The sequence below is a fragment of the Triticum urartu genome, chromosome 7A (genome assembly GCF_056163025.1).
Source record: "Triticum urartu cultivar PI428250 chromosome 7A, HENAU_Tu73, whole genome shotgun sequence".
NCBI classification, from domain to species: Eukaryota; Viridiplantae; Streptophyta; class Magnoliopsida; order Poales; family Poaceae; genus Triticum; species Triticum urartu.
Window position 1 is genome coordinate 115,184,081 of NC_141879.1, and position 15,233 is coordinate 115,199,313.

Genomic DNA, 15,233 nt, shown 5'->3' on the forward strand with positions numbered 1-15,233 from the left:
GGTTTGAAGGTCCCTTTGTTTCGGTGCAAATGGGTCAATATGACACGAGGCGGGGTAAAGGAAGACCCGCAGTACGGAATGACAACAGTGGATCTCAACAATCTTGCGTATGCAGACGAACCATTCGTCCTAGCCAATGATGTGGCACAGGTTTTCTATGTGAAGGACATGTCTACCAAGCCGAGAAAAAGAAAAGATAAGGAAGCGAATGCATCGTACGATGAGCCAAAGTGGCACATAGTTCTTTCTGGGAAGAGAAACATCGTGGGAATGGATGACAAGACAGACATGTCAGGAGATTATGAAAAGTTTGATGAAATTGCTCCATTCACAGTGAATATTGACTCGAGCATCCAGTTAAATGATGAAGATTTTCCATGGCTACGACGCAAAGGGACACAGGGACACACGCGAAGAAAAAGTTTCACACCCAAAGATCTGGGATGTGATCGGCTTCACTATCATCACTTTCTTCTGTGTTTCACACCCAGGAGGGAATCTCTGTGATAGTTAGGGTAGCTATTTATGTGTTTTGGCATTTGAAACGCGAAGAAATTTTATGTGCAAGCAAATTCTTTCATGCATTTACTGATTTTTTCAGCTAAATGACCCTGAAATTGAAAAGCATTTCAAATGAACTCAGAAAAGGTTGAAAGTTGGCATGGTATCATAATTTTACCCACATAGCATGTGCAAAAAAGTAGAGAGGGTTACCGCAAAAACTGGATGCACTTCGTGTACAAAATGGACAATCTCTTTCGAAGTATCAGGGTTTCGGACAAAAACTCATCCGTTACAAAGGCATTTCATTTTTTAAATAACCTAAGAATTACCAAATTGAATATAATGATAAAACACACTAATATTAAACATAAGAAAAAAGAATCACTGAAAAATCTATTTTCAAAGTTAAGTTATTCACAAACTAGTGATTCACACAAATTTCAAATAATTCAAAATTTAAACTATTCAAATTTGTAAACTACCGGTACTAACAGAAAGTTTGTAATTTTTTGTACCTAAAGCAAAAATATTCACAAAGAAACTCTAAATACAGCAAAAAACAACTCAAAAATAAATAAAAGAAAAATAAATAAAGCAAAAAAATAAGAAAAAAAAGCCCACCTACTGGGCCACAGCGGCCTGCATACGACTAGAAACCCAAATTCTAGTTGGGCCAGGATGCAGGCCCGCTAGCCCAACAGGGCATCGCAGCAGAGGTAGGCCCAGAAGGCCTACTTAAGAGAGGAGCTCGAGACAACAGTGACGGCGGGGCTTATAAGTAGGTGCGAGTGCCCCTCGGCTAGCGAGGTGGGACTAAACTTCTGCGCCCCTCGCCTGGCAGCACACACCCTTTAGTACCGGGTCGTGGCTCCAACCGGTTCTAAAGGGGGGGCCTTTAGTACCGGTTGGTGCCATGACCCGGTACTAAAGGGGGTGCGGTTCCCGCCGCTTCGCCTGGCCAAAACAGACCTTTAGTACCGGTTGGTGGCTCCAACCGGTACTAAAGGTGGGTTCTATATAAGAAAACACTTCAAAAAATTTGTCAGTTTCTCATCTCTCCCTTTGCTTCTTTCTCCTCTGCCCCGTTGCCGCCGCCCCACGTCACCGCCCCCGTCGCCGTCCGTCGCCGTCCCCGTCGCCGTCCGTCGCCGTCGCCGTCCCCGTCCCCGTCCCCGTCGCCGCGCCGCGCCCCGTCCCGTCCTTCCGTCGTCCCCGCCCGGCCCGTCCCCGTCCCCGTCGTCGCCGCCCCGTCCCCGTCGCCATCTCCGTCTCCGTCCCCGTCCCCGTCGCCGCCCCCCGTCGTCGCGCCTCGCCGGTGAGCTCCTGCCTCGGCCGCCAACCACACACACACACACACATTGTTATAGAATTGTTAGCAATCTTTCTGTTTTTTAGTTATAGAATTATTAGAAATGTTAGTTTTAGTTATAGAAATGTTAGTTATATAGAAATGTTAGTAATATAGAAATATTAGAAATGTTAGTTATATAGAAATGTTAGTTATATTAGAAATGTTAGTTATATAGAAATGTTAGTTAGTTATAGAAATATTAGAAATGTTAGTTTTAGTTATAGAAATATTATAAATGTTAGTTTTAGTTATAAAATTTAGAATTTGCATATACGAAATCACAATCCATCATTTAAAAAATGTTGCTTTACTTTTGCGGCATATAGTATTTGTTGTCGACGATGCCCGGCCCGCATCCTCGCCGTCGACCCGTTCGCGACGACGTCCTGCTTCAGAGGACCCATGTCCGGGACTGGGCTCCGCCGGGCTGGCACTGGGAGGTGCTACCTTCAGGGGCGCGACGCTTGGTGAGGAACCCGGCCCCGGTCCCGTCTTCGACCCTCATCTCCTTTGGTGGCGTTCGCATGGGCCACTTTCGGTGCGGAGGGAGCCGGCCCCGCTGGAGGTGGTACATCGCCGTGTCAGGGAGGAGGACGAGCACGTCCATCGCTACATGGCTGCTATGGACGTCAGGTTCTCCAATACCTGGCAGGTTCTTTGGGGAGATCACCCGAGCTATGATCCAGTAATGGTTCCTTCACTTTGGTTGTCCACCGCCTAGATTACTCTATAGTATTCGATCTTTATTAGCTAGCTAGCTAGTGATGTATTCAATATATAATATTCAAGATGACTTATTCGAGATTATATATATTATTCGAGACGATGTATTCGAGATTATGTCTATTATTCAAGACGACGTATTCGAGATTATATTCGATGATGCTTATTATGTACTATGATTGATTCAGTTTTTCCTCATTAATTGATTGCATCCATGCATTGTAATTTGAATATATTTCTTTTGGATTAGTTAAACAAAACCTATGGCAGACAATACCGGCAGAGAGGGAGAAGAGGCCCTGTTCAATATCAGACGCAATCCTCGCGAGCCAGATGATGATCAGAAAAGAAGATTATGACGGCTCCGAATATCTAAACAACACCGGGGAGGGTGATATGATATTCGATCGCGATGACCAAATTGATGAAGTCATGAACTATGAACATGACGAAGAAAATGTTGATCTTGAAACAACAAAGACCGGCGAGGTATATATATTTATATAAGCAGGCATCTGGTGATCATCACATGTTTTACATGACTTGAAGATATATTAACGAATCGATCTTTCTTCTTTCAGCCATCCGGATCGAGCAAATCTTTAGGCAACAGGAAACGAGGCCCGAACAAAAAGTTGAAGGAGGGCATAAAGTACAATATCGAGGCCATCAAACCTAATGGTGAACTATTAGCGCCTAAGAAGATTGCGGACAAGTTCATTCGTCAGCGCGGAGTTCTTGTGAAGGACCAACTCCCGATCTCCCTTCAAGAAGGGAGAGAGCCAGCAAAGCCACGTCCAGGAGTTACTTTTGTCAACGATAGACAAAAACTTCTACTTTGGGAAACGCTCATGGAACATTTCACCCTACCAGATCATTTCACAGATGCAGATGTGGAGAGAGTCAAGGACGCTGCTCCTAGGAAGATGGCGGTTGCATTCAAAAACCACAAGAACCGTGAATGGGCCAAGTACGTCAAGGGAGGAAGGAAGACTCCAGTATTCGAGGGAACACTGGAGAAGCAAAGTGCTCATTGGGACGATTTCGTGAAATTCAAGGATTCAGAATTATCTAAGGAATGGTCGAGAATAAATAAGGCCAATGCCGCAAAATAGGATAAGTTCCATAAGCTGGGGCCAGGTGGCTATGCGGTGGGAATGCCTAAGTGGGATAAGTCTGAGAAAGAGATGGAGGATGCAGGTGTCACTCCAGAAACATTGAGCTGGCCCCCCAGGTGCAGGACTTGGTTCTATGCGCATGGGGGGGAGTTGGACCCAAAGACATGCAAAGTTTCGAAGAAGGCATGTCTGGACGGAGCCGAAGATAAGATACTTGTTGCAATAGAAGAGGCTCGATCGGGGGTGTTCCAGCCCAACAGAGAGAACGACGAGCTTACGCGTGCCCTGGGAAATCCTGAACACCCGGGAAGAACACGAGGCATGGGCACTATTCCGTGGTATGAGGGGTTTTCGGACTGGAACGCCGACTACAGAACCCGTGCGAGAAAGAAGATTGCGGAGGAGAAGAAGAGGAAGATGGAGGAGGAGCAGAGGAAGCTAGACTATGAACGCCTTCAAATTCCAGCGGCAGTAGGAGCAGATCGACTCACTTAGCCAGCAAAGGGGGTCTCAGCAGCTGCAGCAGCTAGCGGATGATCCAGCATTGGATAGCACCGTCCCATCCATGCCAAGAAGCAGCGTGGGTTCCGCCCCGGGCAACGCATTGCTGGATAGCTACCCAGTGGATGACATCATGGAGAACACTAACTGCGAGCTACACTTCAAAATGAAGAACATATCCATGAAGGTGGCGGATGCCCTTGCTTTTACAAATCCCCCCGAGGCAACCTTCCATTGCAACCCGATTCCAGCGGTCTATGCTCGTGTCTTGGTTGATGAGGTGGTGGACCAATATTCGGGGCTAGAGCTTGACATTCCTGGAGGTGACGATGAGCACACACTGGGAGAGGCCAACCATCGTATCATCCTATGGAGAAAGGATTGCATCATATTTCGAAGGCCACCAACACCGCGTCACCCGACTCCTCGTCGAAGTCCGCCACCGAGTCAGCAGACTCCCGCTCCTCCAAGTCCACCAACGCGTCAGGTCACTCCTCCTCCAAGTCCGGCACAGCTTCAGGCCACTCCTCATCCTCCAAGTCCGGCAAAGCATCAGGCCACTCCTCCTCCAAGTCTGGCACAGCTTCAGGCCACTCCTCCTCCAAGTCCGGCACAGCTTCAGGCCACTCCTCCTCCTCCAACTCAGCCACGTCAGCTGTCTTCGCCGCCTCAGCAATCATGGAAGAGAGCCGCCTCAGCTATGGTGCATAGCGGTACAAGTCGAGGTAGTACTGGAGGTACAGGCGGAGGCAAGCGATTTCAATATGGTCCAAGCCTCGCGCCTCTTCCGTAGAGGCCTTACGACAAGTCCAAGGAGGAAAATGTAGCCATATCGAAGGCCGAGGTGGAAGCCCATTTTGCACCGAAACCGCCACCGCCGCCAAGGGAGAAAGTGCCTGAGGAAAAGATTGACCACTTCATTCGTATGGCTAGAGCACCAGCTCCCAAGCCTGTTGACACAGACTATGAGCGCCACATCAAGAAGTTAAATCGAGCACGTCTACAGAAAGAGGCGAGCTCGAGCTCGAGCAAATTAGCTGGCAAAAGGAGCGGTAAAACCGTTCCCCAGCTGGGAGAACAGGCGGCGCAATCAATCCCCCCGCTTGTTGTGCCAACAACACATGAGAGTAGGCACGCCCAATATTATTGTGGGCAAACCATTAACGTTCCCGGGCTGGGCGATGTGGTAATAACTGAGGAGCATATTGAGCAGGCTGAAACGCTCATGATCACTGTTGGACAACTCCTCGATATCGAGCCCATGTCTCCGACTAGAGAGGAGGAAATAAAATGGAAATATGTCCGGGGCCAACCTTTGGTCGAGCCAGACGAGGTCAAGAAGCTCCCAACGAGAATGTATGAATTGCATCAATGGTACATGGACATTACCAAGATTTCCAATCAAGAGTCTCTCATGGTGAATGTCAAGAAGGATCATTACTACCATGAGAAAGCCGTGACCGTTGAGTATTCAGAACTATTTCAGCTATACAATCAAGACGCACTCGACAAATCTATCGTCAGTTGCTATTGTCTGTAAGTGATTTCTTTCTGTAATTTAAGTCTCAAGCTAGCTGTAGTGATCATTTTGATCAATCATTACCTGTAATTATCCTCACTATATTCTTTTCTGTGGTATTATGCAGGATGAAGATTTATGAAATGAAAAAAGGTGGACGCTATGGCATTGAGTTCGTTGACCCAAATACCATTAATGAATACACATGGAAATTAGATCCATATTACGAAAAAAGTGTAGAGGAAAGCATGCTAGAGTTCTTCAAGCGCCTCAAATACAATGAAGATATACTACTTCCTTACAACTTCGAGTGAGTCACACTGTCTTGTACTACAAATTCTGTTTTTGCCTACTAGCTAGCTACATGTTTTTGCTTACATATGCCCGCTTAATTAAGACATGCAAACGTGTGTGCATGCAGATTTCACTGGATCTTGTTAATCATTAAAGTTGATGAAGGAACAGTTGAAGTACTAGACTCACTACTTAAGAAAGCAAGTGACTACACCATCGTGAAGGGGATAGTCAACAGGTAATTTCAATCATTATTAACTCTATCTCGGCCTATTTAATTGGTTCGTCATTTCCTGATAACAACTATTTAATAACCCATTTATTCATTTTCTTTGTCGGCGGGCAGGGCTTGGGCAAAGTTCATCAGGGCCACTCCAGGCCCATGGAAACGAAATCTGAAATGGTATCGATCCCAGGTAAGTAATTAAGTAGTACTAGCTAGCTGCCATCTCTTTAATTATCATGCTTGATTAATTATTATCTGATCAAATTCCATTCTCGTAAAGGCCCTGAAGCAGGTGTCGGGGAATAATCTGTGTGCATACTACGTTTGCGAGAACATTCGCATGATGGCGTCCGAAAGGAGCAGATCTCAAAGCCAGGAGTGGGTACGTTTGTCAGAACACTATTCACAATTTTTACACCATTATCGATATCTAGTCACACAACTAATACACATGCATATTGATCTCCTTCTTAACAGTTCAAAGAGGTGCGGGAGAAACTCCTAACAGAGGACCGCATAGAAGCAATTCAAGAGGAAATAGCGGGATTTTTGCTCGACCAGGTCATAGATCCCAAAGGAGAATACTATTACCCGCTACCGCCCCCATGAACCACTTCCAATTGTCATCGTGCTCCGAAGGCACCAATTAGGCTAATGCCACTGGCTCCGAAGGCACCAATTAGGAGAAATTGTAGATAGCTAGCTAATTGTATGTGTGAATTAATTAATGGTTGTTGTGAGACATTCGATGATATATATATATATATATATATATATATTATGATCGGTTCCACTAGAAATTCTATTTATATATATGCATAACGTGTGCAATATGTAGTATCGTGAAATACCAGCAAACGAAAAAGAATTAAATGGAAAACACAAAATTAAATGAAAAAGAAATCATAAACCCAACCCCCCCCCAACCTTTTAATACCGGTTGGTGCCACCACCGGTACTAAAGGGCTCCCTGCCCCCGAAGCTGGCTCGTGCCACGTGGTTGCCCTTAGCACCGGTTCATGCTGAACCGGTACTAAAGGGGGGCCTTTAGTGCCTACAATTTAGTGCCGGTTACCGAACCGGCACCAAAGGGCCTTACGAACCGATGCTATTGCCCGGTTCTACACTAGTGATTGAAGGCCACCTCCGTATGCCTAGCAGACACATGTTGCATAACGCGATGGCCATAGGCCCCATTGAATGTTTTGGTCAACAAGACCTTATGCAAAAAATCCCAGCTAACAGAGTCATAAGCTTTTTCGGATCAGGGCTTTTGTCTTCATCACCCTGAGGTCATGCATGATTTTAGGAAGGCTAAGAATCACATCTAAGATAAATCTATTCTTCACAAAAGCAGGATTGCGATGGACTGAGAACTTTATGCGCTATCGGAGAAAGGATAAAAGCAAATCCTTTGGCCAGAAAATTGGCTAAATTATTAATGAGGGAAATCAAACGAAATTGTGTAATGGAACCATCCCCTTTCACTTTGGGAATAAGGGAGAGAATAGCATAATTAAGCCGAGATAAATCCACTATCCCCAAACAGAAGCCTTGTATGATCGCGCAAACCAGCTTCCTCAAAACAGGCCAAAACATCTTAAAGAAGGAACTAGAAAACCCACCTAGGTCGGGAGCAGAGTTAGGATTAGATGAGGAAACCACTGCATCAATTTCCCCAGTAGACAAGGGAATAGATAGGTAGGCATTATCAGCACCAGAAACTTGCGCGGGGCCCTCCCAAAGTTTGTTAGAAATAGAGAAGCTAGAAGGAGGCCTAGCAGATAATAGGAAATGAAAGAAATCATGAAGGTGTTACAAAATCGTAGCCGGCTCCGACACCCTCGTGCCCTCCACACGGAGGTTCTCAATAACACACTGTCTCCTCCTCCCATTTGCAATAGCAAAGAAAGAAGATGTGAGAGAGTCTCCTTTCAAAGTCCAGTTAATACTTCCCCTTCGATGCCAATAAAATTCCACCTGTTGATGCAACTGCATCAGGAGGGCCCCCAACTCATAACGTGACTGTCACCCTGCCTGTGAAAGTCTAAACCGACCTGCCTCCGAGTCCAAAGCCTGAATTTTGCCCTGCAATTCATCCTTTTGCTTCCGCGCCTCCGCCGCCAAATTCCAGCCCCAACCTTTAAGGATTTTTCTCAACTAGTAAGAAAAGAAGTGCCAGTCATCAATGGGTCCAAATGATCGGGGAACCGAGGCGAGGAGGTTAGAAATCTTATCAGAAAGCATGACCGAAACCCATCTACCAATAGCCAGGAAGCAACAAATTGAAACCTCTTGGCAACAGAAGTGGACGCAATCCCAACATCGAGAAAAAGAGGAGAATGATTCGGTCCTATATGGGGTTGGGCAACCAGAAAAGCACGGGGAAAGGACGAATCTCATGATACATTAACAAACACACGATCTAGGACAGAACAAACAGGATTGGTCTGATGGTGGGACCAAGTTAAACGGGCCCATACTCTTGGTAATTCACGCAAGGCACACTCAGAAATGAAGTCATTGAATGAGTCAGCTAGAGGCTAGGAGAAAATGTCATTATTCTTATCAGAGGGAGAATGAAGTAAGTTGAAATCACCACCGATAAGCAGCGGGAGAGTGTAAGAATCAATCTTATCTGAAATCTCATCAAGGAAAAGGGCTGAGAGGGAGTGATCAGCAGGGCCATAAACCACCAAAACTTCCCAAAGCAAGTCCAATTGTTTGTGCAGTACCACCATACTAGCCCCAAAAAATACCATGGTCAAAATCCACAAAGTCGAAAACATAAAGCTTAGCCCCGATGAGAATACCAGCAAAATGTCCTGACACGGTAAGCATCACCAAGCAAAGCGATCAGACCCAGCGATCGCAGATAGTTCATTATTAGATAAAGAAGCTGTGAAAGTCTCAATCAGACCAACTAGATCAACATTGCCATTTAACACAATCCCTAATTTGGTCCCGATGCCCCCTAGTGTCAAAACCTCTTATGTTCCAGAAAAGAGCTTTCATTTATAAGATAAGTTCTTGATACGAGGACTCAACTTGCATGGATCCGCACAGGATTTAGCGCTCTTGGATGCACTCTGTTTCAACAACACAGATGTAGGTTGGCCACCACCAACCTCCACATCCCTAGCCTTGTCATTATCGATAGCACCCCTACCTTAGCCCCCTTGGCTTTGGCAGTAACCGCGCATTCCTTGGCTTTAGCAATGGTAGCCTGGGCCACCTCATTGGCACGAATAACAGTAAGGAGGTAAGTAGGAGAACCAACATTCTAATAAAAAAATAATCCCTGAATCAGACAAAACGTTGACTAAATGGCTATCAGGCAAAGAGGGAAGAACAAAAAGAACCGGAGAAGAGACAGCAGGGGTACCTGAGGGAATGGCGTCCTTGGCCGCTGCACAGCGAGCAGCCTTCTCAGCCATGGGCACCCCATCATCCTTGGTGCATCGGCTCTTGCGAGCCGTGGAAATAGGAGAACGAACAGGGACGGAGCGAGTGGACAGGGCGTGGCAGCCCCAATTGAGGCACCAATTGCCGCACTGCCGAGGTCCGCGTCCAGCCACCTGCACAACCCAGCCATTGAATGCTTGGATCCCAAGGACGCTCGGCTCTTAGCCGAAAACTTTTTGGCAGTCGATTTATTCTTGGCAACTGGACCCGATACCTCCGGATCCAGTGGCTGAGGAACATCCACAATCCCAAACAATGATGGAGAGGCAGGACAAGTAGGCACATTGGAACACACAACCAAAAAGGGGTGTCCTGACCGGCAGTAGTAGACCCCACCTATGACTCAGGAACGACTTTAGAGCCTGAAACATCAGCAGCCATAGGCGCATCACCAGCTTTGGAATCATCCTTCACAACAAAACCACCAGATGGAGCACTAGACTTGAATAGACCATGGACTTCAGAGCCTAGCCCCTCCCACTCCGAGTGAAATATATTGCCCGCCTCTCTCCGCCAATTTGGACTTTGGATAGATTTGCTCCAACATGAATGCAATAGCAGAACCAGATTGATTTCTTGGTGCTACCTTTGAGGTCCTTTGTGCAAAAAGTAAGGACATGTTTGCGACATTTTTTTTCTTTTAGGGTCCTTTATGTAGTGTTACAATCTTGCTATAAATGCACCCGTGATTTTATTTTATTTTTTTGCTATAAATGCGAGCTTTCGGACCTTCATGTCCCTGCCCGTTGCACAAAGAAAAAGAAGGCACGGATGAAGAATTTTGCTCCAAGAGAATGTTCTCTTCTAAACAAAACCGACTCTTTCTAGCACATGCGCAGACACGAACTACAAAATGTGTTGATACAGATATGTGTTTGCAGCTTAAAATGCCGGCCTATGCAGCCATGCAATCTATCCATCGTGTTTGCAAACCACATGCACCACTACTCTGCATTCTCTACCTCTCTACCAATAGGAACACTACAACAGTCACCCCGCAAAAAAAAAGGAACACTACAACAGTTAACCTAGATCAGTTCAGTGAAACTGCACACTAATCTTAGAACTTTTCCAGTTCAACTTTTCTCCGTGATGGCTGTTTCACCGTGCAAGTGTGCGAAGATGCCAACCATGGGCGCGGTGTTGTACGTGCACGCCTCCGTTTGCATGTAGTTGTCGCGCCTGTCCCTGAACCGGTCGAGGTGGTCCGGCCCGCCGACGATGGCGCCGATGACCACGTTTGGGTTCGCCCCCCTCCGGAGGAACCAGTTGTCGTACCCCTGCATGCACCCGATGAACCTGCCGTCGCCGCGGTGGGACACGATGGACGCGCCACGGTGGTGCATCCGCCGCGGGAACCGCTGGCCGTACCCGACCAAGTAGCTCACGCCGGCAGGGTTCGCGCCGAGGACGTAGTCGGTCTGCTCCCGTGCCAGGGCCCGCAGCTCATCGGCGTGCGCCGGCCCGTCGGGGCACTGCAGCACCGGCAGCTCGTGGCCGGCGAAAGTGAGGTAGCGGGAGTAGACGGTGAGGAGGAATGCGGCGTTGGTGACGTACTGCATGTTGTTCCACTGCCGGACGAAGAGCATGCCGCCGGCCGTGCGGTTGACGTTGCCGGCGTCGCCGTTCTTGTTGAGGCAGGCGCAGAGGTAGTGCTCCGCCTTGGCCTTGTACTTCTCCAGCGTCGCCTTGTGCTCCGGGTGCTTCCCTTCCAGCAGCACCTAAAATGACACGACACGTTAGAAAACACATTTTATCCTGAGTGATATTCGATGTAAATCTATGCAGTTTAATTTTCTGAAGAAATATATGTGAGGAAAACATTTTCGATCGTGCATGCCATACCACCCCAAGAAACAATCGTGCAATATAAAAATTAATTAGAGAATAACTAGTTAATTTGTTGAGCAGTCATGTACAGCTGATGCTCACCTTGGTGGCGAGGATCTGGAGGCCGGCATACTTGACGTCCCAGCTGAACTCCGTGATAGCCCAGGTGGTGCCGCCGAACTCGTCGGCCATGTCCACGGCGTAGTCCAGGTAGCTCGCCTTCCCCGTCGCCCGGTGCAGCCACAGCGCCGCCCAAAGCATCTCGTCGCCGTACCCGCTCACCGACGCGTAGTAGCTATACGCCTCGCCGATGCTACTGTCGTACTTTCCCCTGTACTTGTCCCCGAACTCGAACAACTGCCATATGCACGTAACATCACACGTTAGTAAACAAAGTTGATGTTTCATCTATTATGAGCGACAACAATGGCGTTTGATATGCCTACGCACCTGCTCGGCGTGGTGGAGGAGAACTTGTGCGTAGTGGGGGTTGGAGCGGCGGAACACCATGGAGGCAGCGGCCAGCGCGGCGGCGGTCTCCCCGACGAGGTCGGATCCGGGGTTGTCGCTGTCGACCTTGTAGGCCTGCCGCGACGTGGTCATGTCCTCGGGCCGCTGCCAGCAGTAGTGGTCGGTGTCGCCGTCACCGACCTCCGCCCAGAGCACGTACGGCTCGGTGTGCGCCTTGACGAAGTAGTCGGTGCCCCACTTGATGGCCTCCAGCACGTGCCGCCACTCGCCGGCGGCCGCGATGTCGTCCGCGAACTCCATGGCGCTCCACGACAGCATGGTGACCGTGAACGCCATCGGCAGGCCGAACTTGACGTTGTCGCCGGCGTCGTAGTACCCGCCCACGAGGTCTACGCCCTGCTGCAGGCCGTCGGCGAGGCCCGAGTGGCCGCGCCACTTGACGCGCTGGTTGTGCGGCAGGTGGCCCGATCGCTGCGCCTCGAAGTAGAGGAGGCTGCTGTGGAGCGCCTTCTTGTAGTCGAATGGCGCCGCGCCCTTGGCGCCACCGCCGCCATCGGCCGCCGTGAACGGAAGGAGCACGAGCACAAGCGCGGCACAGATGGCGAGAGACGTGAGCATCTTGATTCTTGTCGCCATGTGTGCTCTTCTGCTTTCTCTCTGGGTGCAGCTCTGTTTGTGCTTCTCCTGCTCCTTTCGTCCTCGTTATATAAGACCTGATCAGCATGTGTTGTCTCCCCCGTTGAGCATCCTTGCTCAAACCCCACATCTTAATACCAGGCGGTTTGGCTCTTGATACCAGGCGTTAAGCTTGTCTGACTCTTAATACCAGGTGGTAATCAATGATTACCGGATCTAGTGCAAAAGAATGTACCTGGGTGGTGTCATTGCGTCAGTGGTCGATGAAGAGGTGGTAACATGTACACCTGGTTGGAGGTTGGTGATGGTTATTCTCGCTGTCGGTAGTGGGAGGTGGAGAGTTATTGGTTTAATGAAGATATATGGAGGTAGGCTAATTAGAAGACTCAGGATGATATAACAATGCTAGCTAGGCAGGGTTGACTTGCGTCGTGCATTAACAACCATGTGGCATGAGGTTGCATATGGGTTGCACGTTCTAAGTTCAGATGTAGAGTATGTTTTGGTCAACATAAAGGCAAGTCTAGGTGGACGGTACTTGTTCATATTGCTCCAATTCGAGAACCACAGAATTGTAAGGCAAAAGAGACGCATGATTTTATTTTTGAGTCAATTACACTACTCGTGCCTGAACTTGGCGAGAAAATTCCGTTTGGTGCTAAAACTTGTGGTATACATTGAACCAGTGACAAAACTTGGCTTAGGAGTGTATCTACGATGCTAATCATGTTTGTATACGCATAGGGTGCTGACGAGGCACGCCAGCATGGCGCCGGACCCGGTGTTAGTGCAACCTATACATATCCAATGCTACTGGGAATGTATCCGATGCACCCATACTTGCGATGCTACTGGTGCACCGGATGCCATAGAACATTTTGAAAAATCTGAAGAAAACAAATAGAACATTGACACAACATCACTGTGTTTTCATAAAACTTCGTATGAAAATTTGAAACATTTCTTGACATACAAAAATGAAATTTTTGACATCAATTTGGTAACGGGCCAAATGTAAAGCCCAACTTATGTTATGTACTATTTAGTGTTGAATTTTTTATTTTTGTTTTCCCTGCTATGTTTTGAATTTTGACTTGAAATTTTGTAACAACCTACATTGATGTTCTGTGAATGTGCTATTTTTTATACTTTTTATAACATTTAAAATGTCAACGCCGGTTCAGTGCACCGATAGCACCATAAGCACCCGTGCACCAGATATTCTCCCCTACGACACCACCCTTTAGCTGATATCGTGATACCATTGTACAATGGCAAATAATAGTGCCGAAGATTTGTTCCTACAATCTCAAAAATTCAAACCAAAATCTAATCCTCAAATAGTTAAAAAAAAATAGCCGTAAATGTGTCTTGTGTTTTTGTTTGACACTATTAATTTTACATTTTTTTTCTTTCTCATGAAGAGGTAACACTGTACCTGGCTAGCGATGGTAATTATACGTGTCGGTACTGAGTTGAACATGGAGTATTAATGGTTTAATTAAGATATAGGAGTACTATATGAAGGTATACTAATTAGAAAACTAGTGATAAAATAAACGAGCTACCCAGGTTTGACTTGCATCTTGCATCAACAACCGTGTGGGTGCATATGCACTGCACATTCTAAGTTCAGATGTTAAGTACTCCCTCTATAAACTAATAGAGTATAAGTTTTCTTAGATCACTGACGTTGGATGCAAGTCTAACGTGACTGCTGGTTTTTCTTGTCGCGCCAACGAGAACAACATACTTGTAAGTCAAAGGAAAAGTGTGATGCTGCACGATTCCCTAGTGGGGAATGGATCTAGTGATACAACCCTTTACGTGATACCGTGGTACCATCACGGTGGCCCATATAATTAATATTCAAATTGAGTTAGTATCTAAGATGTGTTCTCACAATGGTGCAAAATTTAGACCCAAATTTGATCTATATAGAGAGGTAAAAAGGCAGCCGTGAATTTTGTGATGCTATTCATTTCGGACTTTCATTTTCCCGTGAAGAGGTAACACTGTACCTGGGTGGCGATGGTAAGTCTTCCTGTAGTCAACTGGACATGATAATTAATGGTTTATTTATGACATACATCCTCCATCTCAAATTAGTTGACTTAGATTTGTTTAGATACGGATGTATCTAACAGAACGTGTGTAAATACATCAACTAATTCGGATGGAGGGAGTACTATATATCAAGGTACACTAATAAAAAAACTGAGGATAAAAAAGCAAGGCTAGACAAGTTGACTTGCATCTTGCGTCAACAAAATGTGCGTGCGTGTGCATTGCACATTATAAGTTCAAATGTTAAGTATGTTTTGATCAAGCATATAGACAAGTCTAAGCTTTGTTCGGAAAAAGGAGGAACCTCCAGCGTTGCATGGATTGATGCATCGTAGCCTTTGGTAAGTCTAAGCTCGCACTAACTTATTGCCGTTGCTCTAATGGTGATATTTTTTGTTGGCAATTTTGCCACCAATTTAGTGACCTTTCAGGTTTTCCTCGCGTGTCAATTTTGTCTAATATGGCTAGTGTCTTCTCTAGCAATGGCCCAGCTTAGATACATGACAGCTAGAGGCAACAGCCAATGCG

At 46.8% G+C, this 15,233-nt stretch overlaps 1 protein-coding gene across 1 annotated transcript; it reads right to left on the bottom strand.

Moving 5' to 3' along the window:
• Nucleotides 1–10,563: 10,563 nt before the first annotated feature.
• On the bottom strand, nucleotides 10,564–12,646 carry LOC125522696 (endoglucanase 21-like). The gene is made up of 3 exons (XM_048687734.2): nucleotides 11,982–12,646; nucleotides 11,634–11,888; nucleotides 10,564–11,422 (listed from the first exon to the last, which is right to left on the bottom strand). The coding sequence occupies exons 1-3, from the start codon at nucleotides 12,636–12,638 to the stop codon at nucleotides 10,778–10,780; spliced, it is 1,557 nt and encodes a 518-aa protein (XP_048543691.2). The 5' UTR covers nucleotides 12,639–12,646; the 3' UTR covers nucleotides 10,564–10,777.
• Nucleotides 12,647–15,233: the final 2,587 nt, after the last annotated feature.